Below are 12,463 nucleotides of genomic sequence, written 5' to 3'. Positions count from 1 at the left end.
TCTTATAAGAAACACAACTCTGTCAGTTGTGTTTCTTATAAGACCGTGATGTTTTTGGGATTTCGTTAAGTGAAGCTGTTTCTAAAGGAGTTACAAATTTGATGGTAACTCCGTGGAAGCGTCGTTTTGAGGCTTTTTTCGTGCTTCTCGACTTCTTCACCGAAAGAAGAAGAGAAGTGACATTTTCAAGTATTAAAGCCAATAAGGCAAACGCCATTCCCACGAAGTACACAGAAAATAGGCTTTCGATTTCATTGACGGAAATCGTTGAAAACCCTTCCTTTGGCCGTTGCCATTGCACCAGATTGACTGAATATCGTACAAATATCCGAATGAGAGATCATTTTCTATGAACAGCTCTACCCTGAAACGTCATTGATGAGACGTTAAATGTTACAAATACCTCACTTTGTCTCTTCAATCTTACATCAGGTTGGCTTTCTCCATGAATTTTGATTGTGAAAAATTGGACGTAGTGGGGTAGACCAAAAGGCTTTCGTCTATGGACTTCGAGAAGTAGTACTGGTTAACGTACTGTATTTTGTTTTCCATTAGTCCATTTGAAATCAGAAGAAATTGAATATTCATTGACCCAATGACCATGAATTTCGTGCTTCCATCCTCATTTTTGACGATCTTGGCGAACTCGTCTCCCAAAAGCACGTTGCCTGGCAGGAGTATTGAACTGTCTGGAATGCCGCTGATCATCTTACCGGCCTAATTGTCAAAATAATAATAATAATAATAATAATAATAATAATAATAATAATAATAATAAAAACCTTTCCACATTACATAAGGAACTAGGAAATATAACCGTTCCATTAATGTCGCCGGAGAAGCAAATACCACTGTGGCAGGGCGGCTGTTTCTCTGATTCTCTCGCACAAGGAAGCATTATAAGTTGTACTAGGCCCTCCCCCCTTTGAGCGTACGTAGTTTGTTGTCTCTTGGCTGGAGAGAAATAGCCTCCAAAGGCTTGCCTGCGCGTTGGTTTCTTGCCAAGTGTTTAATGGAATAGTCTAGTTTTCACCGCAGTGTCGTCATAGGAGCTCGTGAACAGTATTCGATTGCGCACTTTTACCATTTGGGGTAGTAAATTTGTATATTTTTAGGCGTACTTTTTTGCGCAAAGATGTAAATTCGTCAGTGCCTTCCCAGAACCAGACGTTGTGAAAATCCTGTTGAAGGAGCTGATCAATCGTGTCCACCGTATCGTAGTCCCTTTCAGTGAAGTCAGACTTTAGGTTGCCTGATATTTCGAAGAAAATGAAAGTGGTCGCGATCAGCCAGGACATGGCCCCCAAGCGCCAAGCCATCGCTTTCTCAACATAGTTGTACGCTGTGACCACAAATACAGTTCGCGTTACAAGTATAGATGTACCACTTATGATAATACCACTTCAATTGGAAAGCGCTTACGTTCGTAGAAAAATATTACGAAATTTTTCCAGATCATTTCGACGCAAATAAGGACGAAAGGTCGGCCATTTTTGGGTGTGGCCAAAGCCAAGAGGATCGACACTGCCAATAGACTCACCATCCAATATTTCGAGAACTGCAGTTAATGTTGAAAGAAATTGTTATTATATTTCTTTAGAGTATATGGAGCAAATTCATGTTACTTGTCCGTCCATGCTGAGGAAAGACAAAGATGGTTTCATGGTCATTTTTGGAACCGAAGAGACTATAAAGGTTGATACTGAATCTAAAACGCTCGTCATGCCCGAATTCATCTCGGGAGTAAAGAAATTATTGACTTGCATAGGAAAAAACAGCACGTCCATTTTCTACCGAAAATTTACAAACCCCATATATTTTCCATGTAAAAACTGAAGAAACAGGCTTTTCATTGAGATTGATAGGCTGTTCAATTATGTATCTGTGTATATACTAACGTATTGTGGATTCCCATCTCTTGCGTTCCAAAAGGCTTTCCGCGTAGGCACCCGTTCAGCAGATAGAATAATATTACTTTTACAAAACCTCGTGACTGAGACGGGAATTTGTATTTTTCTAACTGCGCATGGCCGAAATTTCAAACCCACCACTCAGGATTCTCGATAGTGCTATAATTCTTGTTCCGCACCTTACCTAGCTACTTTGAGTTCATTTAGAGCCACCTCTCATTCGTTTCTGTACCGTACTTGGACCAAGTTGGGAATCTACATTACGTTAGTATTTCTACATGCCCTTGGTAGAAGTCTCGCGTGCAGCATTGACCACACTGTGTCGCTGTTGTACACATCTCATTTTTAAAATACCTCTGGTAAATATCCCAGGTTTCTCATCGCATTACCCTCTTCCATATTTATTGACACCATTTCGACGCTTCAAAAAAGGATTATTTTACTATTGCGATAAGAGAAAGCTTGACTGATATTCACCTCACGTTAAACCTTTTACTGAAAAACACCGGTATCGAAGAGTAGAGTTTCTTGCAGACCTCAAAATTCTTGGTTTCCTTTGAGAAAGCAAATATTAAATTTTTAGTTTAGCGTGGTTATAATACCACCTCATCCTAGTGCTTGAAAGCGCGGAGGTTTTGTTTACGTGTGTGTGTGTTTGTGAGTGAACCCCGGGTACACGATACACAAGTGTGGATTGAAACCGATTAAGGCAAAATTCAATACCACCTTGGAGCTTTAAATATGTTAAGTAATGATCCACTTCAGCCTCTTGGAAATATTGGGAAAGAAACAACATTGGCAAACAACATTAAGTTTAAGTTTAATTTGATGGACAGGTGTATCGAGCCTGATTTATTGGAAAGCGTATATAATAGAAATATTTTCTTGAAACTCCGGTTTTGGGGGTTAACTTGGGGAGTAAATAAAATGAGACTTCATTTTCAGGCGAAAAGGTCGTTACTTATAGGGGCTGTGTGACTGGTTTTTTTATTATTATAGTTTTTGAAAACATTTCCTGACCCTTCGTTTCTAAATATATATGTAGTTTTATATGGTTTTTAGCCAAGAGTGTGAAAGACACAATGGCTTTTACGATTATGTTCTGTATGTTTGTAGTTTGTGTGTGTAGGTTGACTGGACGAAAGGGCCTTTTTAGCTAGGTGTGGGAAGAACGTAATGTGCCCTAACGGTTGGACCATCTCTAATATTACCTAAGTGAGTTAGAAAATATGAATACCCTACTACATAAGCGCATACGAAACAATCACACGCTCCCACCCCCATAACCACACCTAGCTAATACGGAAATTTTATTTGCGTGACTTGTAACAAATCGCAAAGGATCAAAGTATTGAATTTTGAAACTGGTCCAAATTCTCGTTTATGGAAACGCGAGAGCTTTTAGTTTTCTAAATATTCTTACCTCAACTATTCCAATTCGTATATCGCTCATGTTGATTAATTTGGAAAATTAGAGTAGGACGTAGAAAAAGGTTTATTGATATACAACGTTCGTAAGTTAATTATAGAGGTTTTAGAAGTAATTAGTGCTAACTCGTATCTCTAATCGCCTATCGAAAAAGAAGTCTTAATTTGAATCGCACAACAAGTAGCGGACACGTCGAATCCAAACTTGCATGTCTTCCATGTTGCACATGACCACGACCTATGCGCTTTTCTAAAATCGAGAGAAAACGTAAGGGAAATTTTATATTAAAGGCGGTTTCCACCCTATAATGCAATGTTTTCCGTTCACTATGTTTGTTTGAAACTCGATTATTCCTATGGCTCTTAAGTTCCCGCTTTCTAGCCTAAAGAAACAATCGTGCGCTTAGACGTTATTATTACTGAAATCGACCCAACTAAATGACATGGAAACCGTTCCTTATGAGTTTTATCAAAGTTTAAATAACTTACAAGTTGGGAAAACCAAAATATTACCTCTCCGAGTCAAGAGGTCTATTACTACAAACTTATTTACATAGGTATGGAATTATTTCTCTTTTTTGAAGTAAAAATTTACGATTTATTGAAGCATTATTCCAAGCATTGCGAATATACAGTAAAGCAGACGACATTTTATATCCAATAAAGATAAATCTTGGACACATGGAAATCAGTCAATGGGGAAAAGAACAGGAAATGAAGTATATAAATTTTGGAGAGATATAACCTTTATGTGTTTGGAAAGGCCCAATTGTCTACGCTTCAGCTGTTTACCCGATATACTCATAGCTACCTTCACAACTGGTTTGCAGTGTAAACACTATCGTCTTGTCTCACCTCAACAATGCTCTTAGTTTGCCAACATGCGTTAAATAACACCAAAGCTGATTTGTGGCTAGACGCACTGAAAGTCTTGCGCACCATAAAAAGAATGAAAACTCCGTATCTAATATTCGTTTACCATTAGCCCTTTCACTGGTCTAATTGCCACCAGGATCTTTTCTTCTATTATAATATCTACACCTGATTATTTAAACACGTATTTAACTTTCGGCTCACTCTGAATCATTAATGTCTTTTCAATACAGACACGAAAATCAACACCCATAGGTGTAGACGTTGCACCTCAATTATTTACTTTCTTCTTGATATAACTAAAGCATGGATTATTCTATATATAGATGTTGTATAGCTTAAGTAATATATAAACAGCCATTTCAAATAATAATATTAAAAAATGTCCTATGAATATCAAAATGAAACAGAGCTTTCAAGCTACAAAACTACTAAAGGCATCGTAATTACGAAAAATACTTCCGCATATTCACTTTATATTATGGAAAAAGGGAATATTAAGGTTCTGTATGATTTCTTAACACATCAACACAAGGCTAACTGCTAACGCGACGCACTAGTGTAACAATAGACGGAAACACAGACAACAAGTTGGGAAAACCAAAATATTACCTCTCCGAGTCAAGACGACTACTTACAAACTTATATACCCAGATATGGAAATGTTTCTTAAGTTAAAATTTATGAAATATTAAAGCAGTATACAAAGCATAGCAAATTTACTGTAAATCAGACGACATTTTACATCCAATAATGATATACTTGTACACATTAAAATCATCCGATGGGGGAAAAACGGGTCATCGGCGTTTTATAAATGACGCTAGCGCAATAAAGCGTGCAAGGTACCAAGGCTTAACAAAAATTGTAGGATAACATATTTATAGAGATAGATAACAACTTTTATAATTAAAATTAGAAACTAACATATCTCTTAAAATTCTCGCGTGATCAACTGGTTTCACGCCAATTAAATAGCTATAGTCCCATAGAGCTATTTGTATTAATTCCTCCATGGTTTTTTCGCCAAGCTGAGAACTACGCGTTTTACGTCACGTTATCAAAAAAGCAGACTATTTTCTTTGAAAACCGCGCTAGCTCAGCGCTAAGCACCGTGACGTCAAAATTCAAAAACAAAATCCCTGGGCCGCGTTCAGCAACGCGAGGCTCTGCTGAACGCGACCCAGATTTCCACCATGATTATAAAACTAAGCCTAATTATTTAAAAGTGTATTTAACTTTCGGCTCACTCTGAACCGTTAATGTCTCTGCATACAGAAACGAAAACCAAACCCAAACTTTTACTTTTTGGTTCACTAGGCCTATTGACAAATAAGAGTTCATTTGACCAACATAGCAGCGTTGTGCTTGTATTCACTATGATTTTAGAAAGGATTATGCTATAAACAGATGTAGTATAGCTTAAGTAATATATAAACATCCATTTTAAATAATAATATTAAAAAAAATCTTTGGAATATCAAAATGAAATAGAGCTTTAAAGCTACAAAAGTACTAAATGCATCATAATTACGAAAAATATTTCCACATATTCAGTTTATATTAAGGATAAAGGGAATATTATGGTTGTGTTGGATTTCTTTACACATCAAAACAAAACGAACTTCTAACGCAGCGCACTACTGTAACAACGGACGGACACATACAGACAAAAACATAGACTGCTTTTAACTCTTTCCGTATTAATTTTGAATTGAGAAACAAGATTATCTTAAATATTAAAATAAATATAATTAATATTTAATATTTTCTTCGTTAGTTATTCGCCTTATTGAACGTTACATCGTTTTAAAAAAGAACAATTAAACATTCTTGAGAGACTTGACTAATATTGGCGTTTGAAATGAAGCATACGCCGGTTGCTTCGCCTTACTAAAATAGGTAGTATATAAGGGTTTCGAATCGCAGCCATGGATAAGAACAGCGCAATTGCGTGAACCTTTGGTGGAAGCCCCACCTTAGGGAGGCCGGACGTTTCTCGTAACCCTGGCCGATCGCCGCGTATGTCTTAACCTTAACGATGATGATGGAGTAGAAGCCAGGTGTGCAGACTGGTGTCCATGTGGGATGGACAAAACAATGACCAGAAGATGGTGGTGTGTAGAAACCAGTGTGTACAGACTGGTGTCCATGTGGGATGGACAAAAACAAAGACCAGAAGATGGTGGTGTTAGAAGCCAGGTGTACAGACTGGTGTCCATGTGGGATGGACAAAGAGCAGATGACGGTGGTGATTAGAAGCCAGTGTGGACAGACTGGTGTCCATGTGGGATGGACAAAGACCACAGGAGGGTGGGGATTAGAAGCCAGTGTGTACAGACTGGTGTCCATGTGGGATGGACAAAGAGCAGCAGATGATTGTGATTAGAAGCCAGTGTGTACAGACTGGTGTACATGTGGGATGGACAAAGAGCAGCAGATGATTGTGATTAGAAGCCAGTGTGTACAGACTGGTGTACATGTGGGATGGACAAAGACCAGAGGCTGGTGATGTTAGACAGGCAATGGAATAATAGCCTGTAAGTGTAATACAATTTTCGAAATTTCCGGAAATTGAGAACACGTTTGCTCCGATTTGCAAACTGCGAACGCGGTCACGTGGGTGTAACAACAGACAGACACACACACACACACACACCCCCACCCACACACACACACACACACAGACACGTCGAAATTAGAACCTCTCCGTGACATACGTCACTCGGAGAGGTAAAAAACATAGACTGCTTTTTAACTCTTTCCGTATTAATTTTGAGTTGAGAAACAAGATTATCTTTAATATTTAAATAAATATAATTATTTTTAATTATTTTAATCTTCAATAATTAACATTAATAATAGTTAAATCGTTTAAAATAAAGTTATACCTATTATCATCTCAAACTTTGCTAATATTGACGTTTAAAGTGAAGGATACCCCTCTTGCCCGCTTTCTTCAAATTTTGGGGTATATATACGATTCGTTTCCATTATAATAGTAAGGAAAAAAAGCAATTGCGAAAACCTTTGGTGGCGATCCCACCTTAGGGAGGCTAGACGTTTCTCGTAACCCTAGCTAATCGCCGCGTATATCCTAAAACCAAACGATGATAATGGAGTAGAAGCCAATGAGACAGATTGGTGTCAATGTGGAATACACGGAAGACCAGTAGATAGTGGTGTTAGAAGCCAGAATGTACAGACTGGTGTCCAAGTGGGATGGACAAAGACCAGAAGATGGTGGTGATTAGAAGCCAGTATGTACAGACTGGTGTCCATGTGGAATGGACGAAGATCAAAAGATGGTGGTGATTAGAAGCCAGTAAGTACAGACTGGTGTCCGTGTGGGATGGACAAAGACCAGAAGATGGTGGTGTGAGAACTCAAGTAGAGGAGCCATTTCCGTGACTGTGAAAGCAGTTCGAAATGGCGAACACGTTTGCCCCGATTTGGAAACTGCGAACGCGGTCACGTGGGTGTAACAACAGACAGACAGACAGACACACAGACACACACGATCGTTACAGAACCTCTCCGTGACATACGTCACTCGGAGAGGTAAAAAGTTGCAACTTACTTGCCGCAAGTTCGAAAGGTATATTTACATTTCTGAGTAAAGCCGTTAATATAAGCGAAGTACACGCGACTATAGGTAGAAGCAGATCGTAGTTTTAGCAGATTATAGCTCTCAAACGTTTTTTCAATATTAACTGAATTTCCTTCGTTTTCCGCTTGAGATAAGCGCTTAAACCTACTCAAATCGACCCGACTTTATTTTCAAGTTATAAGAGTAAGGCTTTGATACGTTTAAGCACTTTAAAAAAGTAAAATTGTTTCCAACTAATCTTTATTTTCATTTTAAGGAAAAACATTTATATTCTACGTCATATATTAAAATATTTAGACTTTAATTAACTGTACTTATTTTTAATAATAGTTTTGATTTTGAATGATATGGTGGTAGAGTTCTTGACGTTGCAATTCGAAATGAAATCACTCTTGTGCATACAATTGAAAAGCTAAAATGTGATTTAGCCTATCCTAAAAGGTGTCATTTAAAAATAGGGTCAGTTATAATTTTAAGAAAGAACCGGTTTAAATTGTTTGTGTGCCTTTAAGTAGCGTTTCATAGCTTTCATCATGCAAAATGTTAACAACAGTTTTAACTTCTGCTATAAAAGAGATTATAGATATTAACTTTATGCGGATGTCGTGTTGAGACTCTTCTATCTGTTTTCGACTTCTTCACCAACATCATAAGCCTAACGGCATATTCCATAATTAAAGCCAATAAGGCGATGATGTTTCCGCCGTAGTACAGAGAAAGAAGGCTTCCGACTTCCTTAACGGATATTGTTGAAAAATCGTCATCTTTCTGTTTCCATTTTAAGAGATCCATCGAGTACCGCGCTTTGAAGTTGTGATGGAATCCCAGATCGTTTTCTGTGATTAATTCAATCCTGAAATGAAGATTAATGTGTTAAAAATTACTCAATTACAGAAGAATTTCTGTGTTTTTAAGTCTTTCAGCTGGTTGACTTTCTCCATAAACTTTGATTTCGAGAAATTGTAGGAAACGGCAAAACCCAAAAGCGTATTGTCTATGGACGGCGAGAAGTAGTATTTGTTCCCGTATTCAATTTTATTTTCCATTTTTTTATTATCAAGCAGAAGAAATTGCATTTTGAGTGTCCCAACGACCATAAACTTTCTGTTGTCGCCGACGTTTTGCGCTACTTTGACGGATTCGTCTCCGATAACTCCGTTCTCAATCGGAAGTATTGAGCTTTCTGGGATGGATACGTTGACCTAGAAATATGGTTAATAGTTCTGCTTAAATCGTTCAGTAATTTCAGAAGCAAAGAAAAAAATGATTTCTGGTTCGTGTTCAACTACCGATTTCTTAGTGTCTTTCTTTACTTACTTTTTTGCGAAAAGATCCTAATTCGTCACTGCCGTCCCAGAACCAGACGTTTTGAAAACCATTCTTGACGAGTTCTTCTACAGTGTCCACAGTATCATAATCCTTTTCAGTGAAATCCGACTTCAGGTTGCCTGATATTTAGAAGTAAATGAAAGTGGTCGCGATCAACCAGAACATGGCCGCCAGACGCTAAGCGATGGCTTTCTCGACACTGTTGTACGCTGTGACCAGAATTGCAAGTCCAATTTAAGTATGGATTTATTACACCATTTAAATTGGAAGAATCTTACGTTCGAAGAAAAAGAGAAGTAAAATCTTCCAGATCATTTCGACAAAATTCATGAGGAATGCTCGCCCATTTTTAAGTGTGGCCAAAGCCAAGATAATGGAAACTGCCAACAGACTCACTGCCCAAGTTGTCGAGAACTGCAGTTAATATTCAAAGAAATTGTTACTGTATTTCCTTGAATTATACGGATTATGTTTACGTTACATGTCCTTCCATGTTGAGGAAAGACAGAGATGCTTTCTTGGTCATTTTCGGGATTGAAGAGACGATATAGGTCGAAGCTGAATCTAAAACGCTCGTGATTCGATATTTCATCTCCGGGGAGTACAAAGTATCGATTTGGTAAGGAAAATAAATCAAGTCTATTCCCTGAGAAAATAATAGAAAACAACTTCTTTCACTAATCAATTTAAAGCTGTACAAGGATATGCCATTCCTAAATTATATCTATTTCATAACATGATATGCTACAGTACTTATGGCTTTAGTGCAGAGGCTTTTTGATAGTGAATCAAAGCCACTTAAATGTGGAGGGAACTTTACCTCTTAGAAAACTGTGAATTTTTAAATATTTCTTCCTAGCAATCCCAATTGCAGGTAATTTATTGATCATATGAAAATCAATTTAAAAGTTTAAAACTTGTAACCACGATTCGTCTTTAAAAAAAACCCCATCTGAAAAAGCTAATCCTGGCAAATTCTAACAATATACGTGCAAATATTAACATCTAATATCCGCGAGATGGAATTTCTCAAAATTACCGTTGGTAAATCACTCCTTTTTCTAACCGTCTGTACAACTTCCATAGGTACGGACACGACATTGACGCTTCGATTAAAGTAAATTATCCATAAAACGTCTTAAGATGAAGTGAAATAATTTATACCTAGTATTGAATCTTTTACTGAAAAACTCCATAATTGAAGCGTAGAGATATTTGAAGATCTCAAAATCCTCAGTTTCCTAAGTAACAAACAGAGTTAAGAACAACGTTATCGCCAAATTGAATCTTTCAAGAAGAATCTTGATTTTTAATTTCTGAGCCGAGTTGAAAGATGCTTTTATCCTTGACTAAAAACTCTTACCTCGACTACTCCGAACCGCATATCCATCTTGTTGAATGATCTTTGAGATGGGTGTATGAGTTTAGGAATATTATTCAGCGGAACGGATGAAACGCGGCACGATGTTCAGGGCATTGGGCACATTTGAAAGGCCAACATTTGTTTTTTAAGGACTAAATGCGTACCATTCGCGCCAACAACAGCGAGATTTCAAGAAAATGGTATTTAACTATATACATTGCGCCCGTTAAATTTCTCATTTCAAGTAAAAAAAATAGATTATTGTGTAAATCTAAGTGTCCCTCTATCAATATAGATTATGAAACGTAAACTTTAAACTACAAAAGAATAATATCAAATTATTTTAGGGGAAATAGTCAAGGTTAATAATGGAAGCAGACTCAATTTAGTTTTTTGCCAAATTAACGATAGTAAAATTGCAATATTAAATTCTCAATGTCACAAACCAAGGCGCTTACCGACTATTTTGTAGCAGGAAATGTATGGGCTATCGAGTCTGATTGTTTCCTATCATCATTGATACTGCTCTACCCCAAAGTAAAAAATATATAGAGCAACCTTCATACGCTGAAACACGACACAATTGCAAACGCTGTGCTTTTTATCGTTTGTAGGGCCTCTCTCTCTCTTTTTTGCTCTATGTTCCAAAAACAGCCATAATTTTCAAGAAACCAAATTCTTAAGTAAAGTTTAAAGAGATAGTTATCACGTTTAAAATGTGCTGGGAATAAGAAAACTTGCAGATTAAAGCCGAGAAAGCGGGAAATACGTTAAAATTATCCACATCGTAAAATATTTTCATGTCATAAGAACTTGCGAATAATTTAACCTGTATATATATATTATTATAATTCAAACCATTCTCATCCACTTTGAATTGAACAATGTCTTCGCAACCATCCTCATGAATTTGCCGTCGAAATATTATTCCCACAATATTATTTTCAGAGCATTTCTCAACATCCAATTCTCAGGCGTCCAAAAATTGATTAACGAACGTCAAATAAGTTCTGTTACACCTGTATTTTAGTCATGCCACCTATTTTGCTCCTTAAACCTTCTCAAAGTATATTTTTGAAACACTGTCCATCATCCAATACCGCGGCTCGTCCAACCTTTAATACCAATTCAACACATGACGCCGTCTGCCGTAAAATATCCGTCAAAAGAATTATCCCCAAATATCCACCCACTGTATAAGCAACTAGTAAATTATTAAAAATCTTTAAACATATCCAAATCTCTAAATATTTAGACGTTTACAAACCGCCACCAACAACCCTCCATTTCCGAAGACTGAGTCTAATTCATAAGTTCCCATTTCTCATATGTCAGTGTGGAACTAAAAATTCTTGGGCTGGAACATCTTGTTTTTCTAAGCGTAATGTTTTACTACTGAGCTAAGTTGATATAGAAGAAATAAATAATCGTTAGGCTTATTTGCTATTGTTTTGAACGTCACGTTTTTTGTCATAACCTTTGATTTTCTGAACCGATTTACAATTTGAAAACAGTTTCGGATTCTACGTGACAAGACGCGTGCAACGATAGCATTGTTGATCCATTTGAAGCATTATTTCTTAACGTTATTATCGGGGGGCTTTACTATTTCCGCTATTGTTAACGCCATATTAGCGCCACAGAGTCAGTTTTAATTTTAAAATAATCTTGAGTAGGCAAGCTATCTAGAAAGTCCTATTTTGTTACTCTAGCTCAAATAGGAACAAAATGGCAGCCAAATGAAAATGTCCAGAAACTTTTGTCCGGGACTGTACGTAAGCTCTACTCATGAACTAGAAAGGTTATGCTTGTCGTGGGAAAACTGTCCAATATCTGCCCGCAGTTATAGAAGCCTTTAAATAGAGATTACCATGCCACTTTCTTATCAGGAAACTTTACCGAACTCCGTGGAAATGTCATTTTTCATAGAGGTCTTACTGGAAGTTTCCT

General features: G+C 37.1%; 1 protein-coding gene and 1 long non-coding RNA gene across 2 annotated transcripts; both read right to left on the bottom strand.

Annotated features, from left to right (window-relative positions):
* Window positions 1-8,044: 8,044 nt before the first annotated feature.
* LOC149683431 (uncharacterized) lies at window positions 8,045-8,668 on the bottom strand. The gene is made up of 2 exons (XR_016384206.1): window positions 8,413-8,668; window positions 8,045-8,255 (listed from the first exon to the last, which is right to left on the bottom strand). It is a non-coding gene; the product is annotated as an uncharacterized LOC149683431 (long non-coding RNA).
* Window positions 8,669-8,830: 162 nt separating this feature from the next.
* Window positions 8,831-11,278, bottom strand: LOC149683430 (uncharacterized). Its single transcript, XM_089871330.1, has 7 exons — window positions 10,514-11,278; window positions 10,315-10,391; window positions 10,190-10,256; window positions 9,632-9,796; window positions 9,429-9,564; window positions 9,139-9,359; window positions 8,831-9,023 (listed from the first exon to the last, which is right to left on the bottom strand). The coding sequence occupies exons 1-6, from the start codon at window positions 10,538-10,540 to the stop codon at window positions 9,328-9,330; spliced, it is 504 nt and encodes a 167-aa protein (XP_089727456.1). The 5' UTR covers window positions 10,541-11,278; the 3' UTR covers window positions 8,831-9,023; window positions 9,139-9,327.
* Window positions 11,279-12,463: the final 1,185 nt, after the last annotated feature.

The sequence above is a fragment of the Phalangium opilio genome, unplaced genomic scaffold (assembly GCF_054372755.1).
Source record: "Phalangium opilio isolate 3A_F unplaced genomic scaffold, DU_Popi_V2 ptg000037l_1, whole genome shotgun sequence".
NCBI lineage: Eukaryota > Metazoa > Arthropoda > Arachnida > Opiliones > Phalangiidae > Phalangium > Phalangium opilio.
This window is presented reverse-complemented; position numbering and strand designations above follow the sequence as displayed.

What these genes read in the sequence shown, in the direction of transcription:
- LOC149683430 (XM_089871330.1), bottom strand. Translation starts at nt 10,540, where the DNA reads ATGGATATGCGGTTCGGAGTAGTCGAG. An exon ending in AGTAAAAGATTCAATACTAG is followed by an intron (nt 10,257 to 10,314) that starts GTATAAATTATT and finishes CTTTAATCGAAG; the next exon opens with CGTCAATGTCGTGTCCGTAC. An exon ending in AAAGGAGTGATTTACCAACG is followed by an intron (nt 9,797 to 10,189) that starts GTAATTTTGAGA and finishes TTATTTTCTCAG; the next exon opens with GGAATAGACTTGATTTATTT.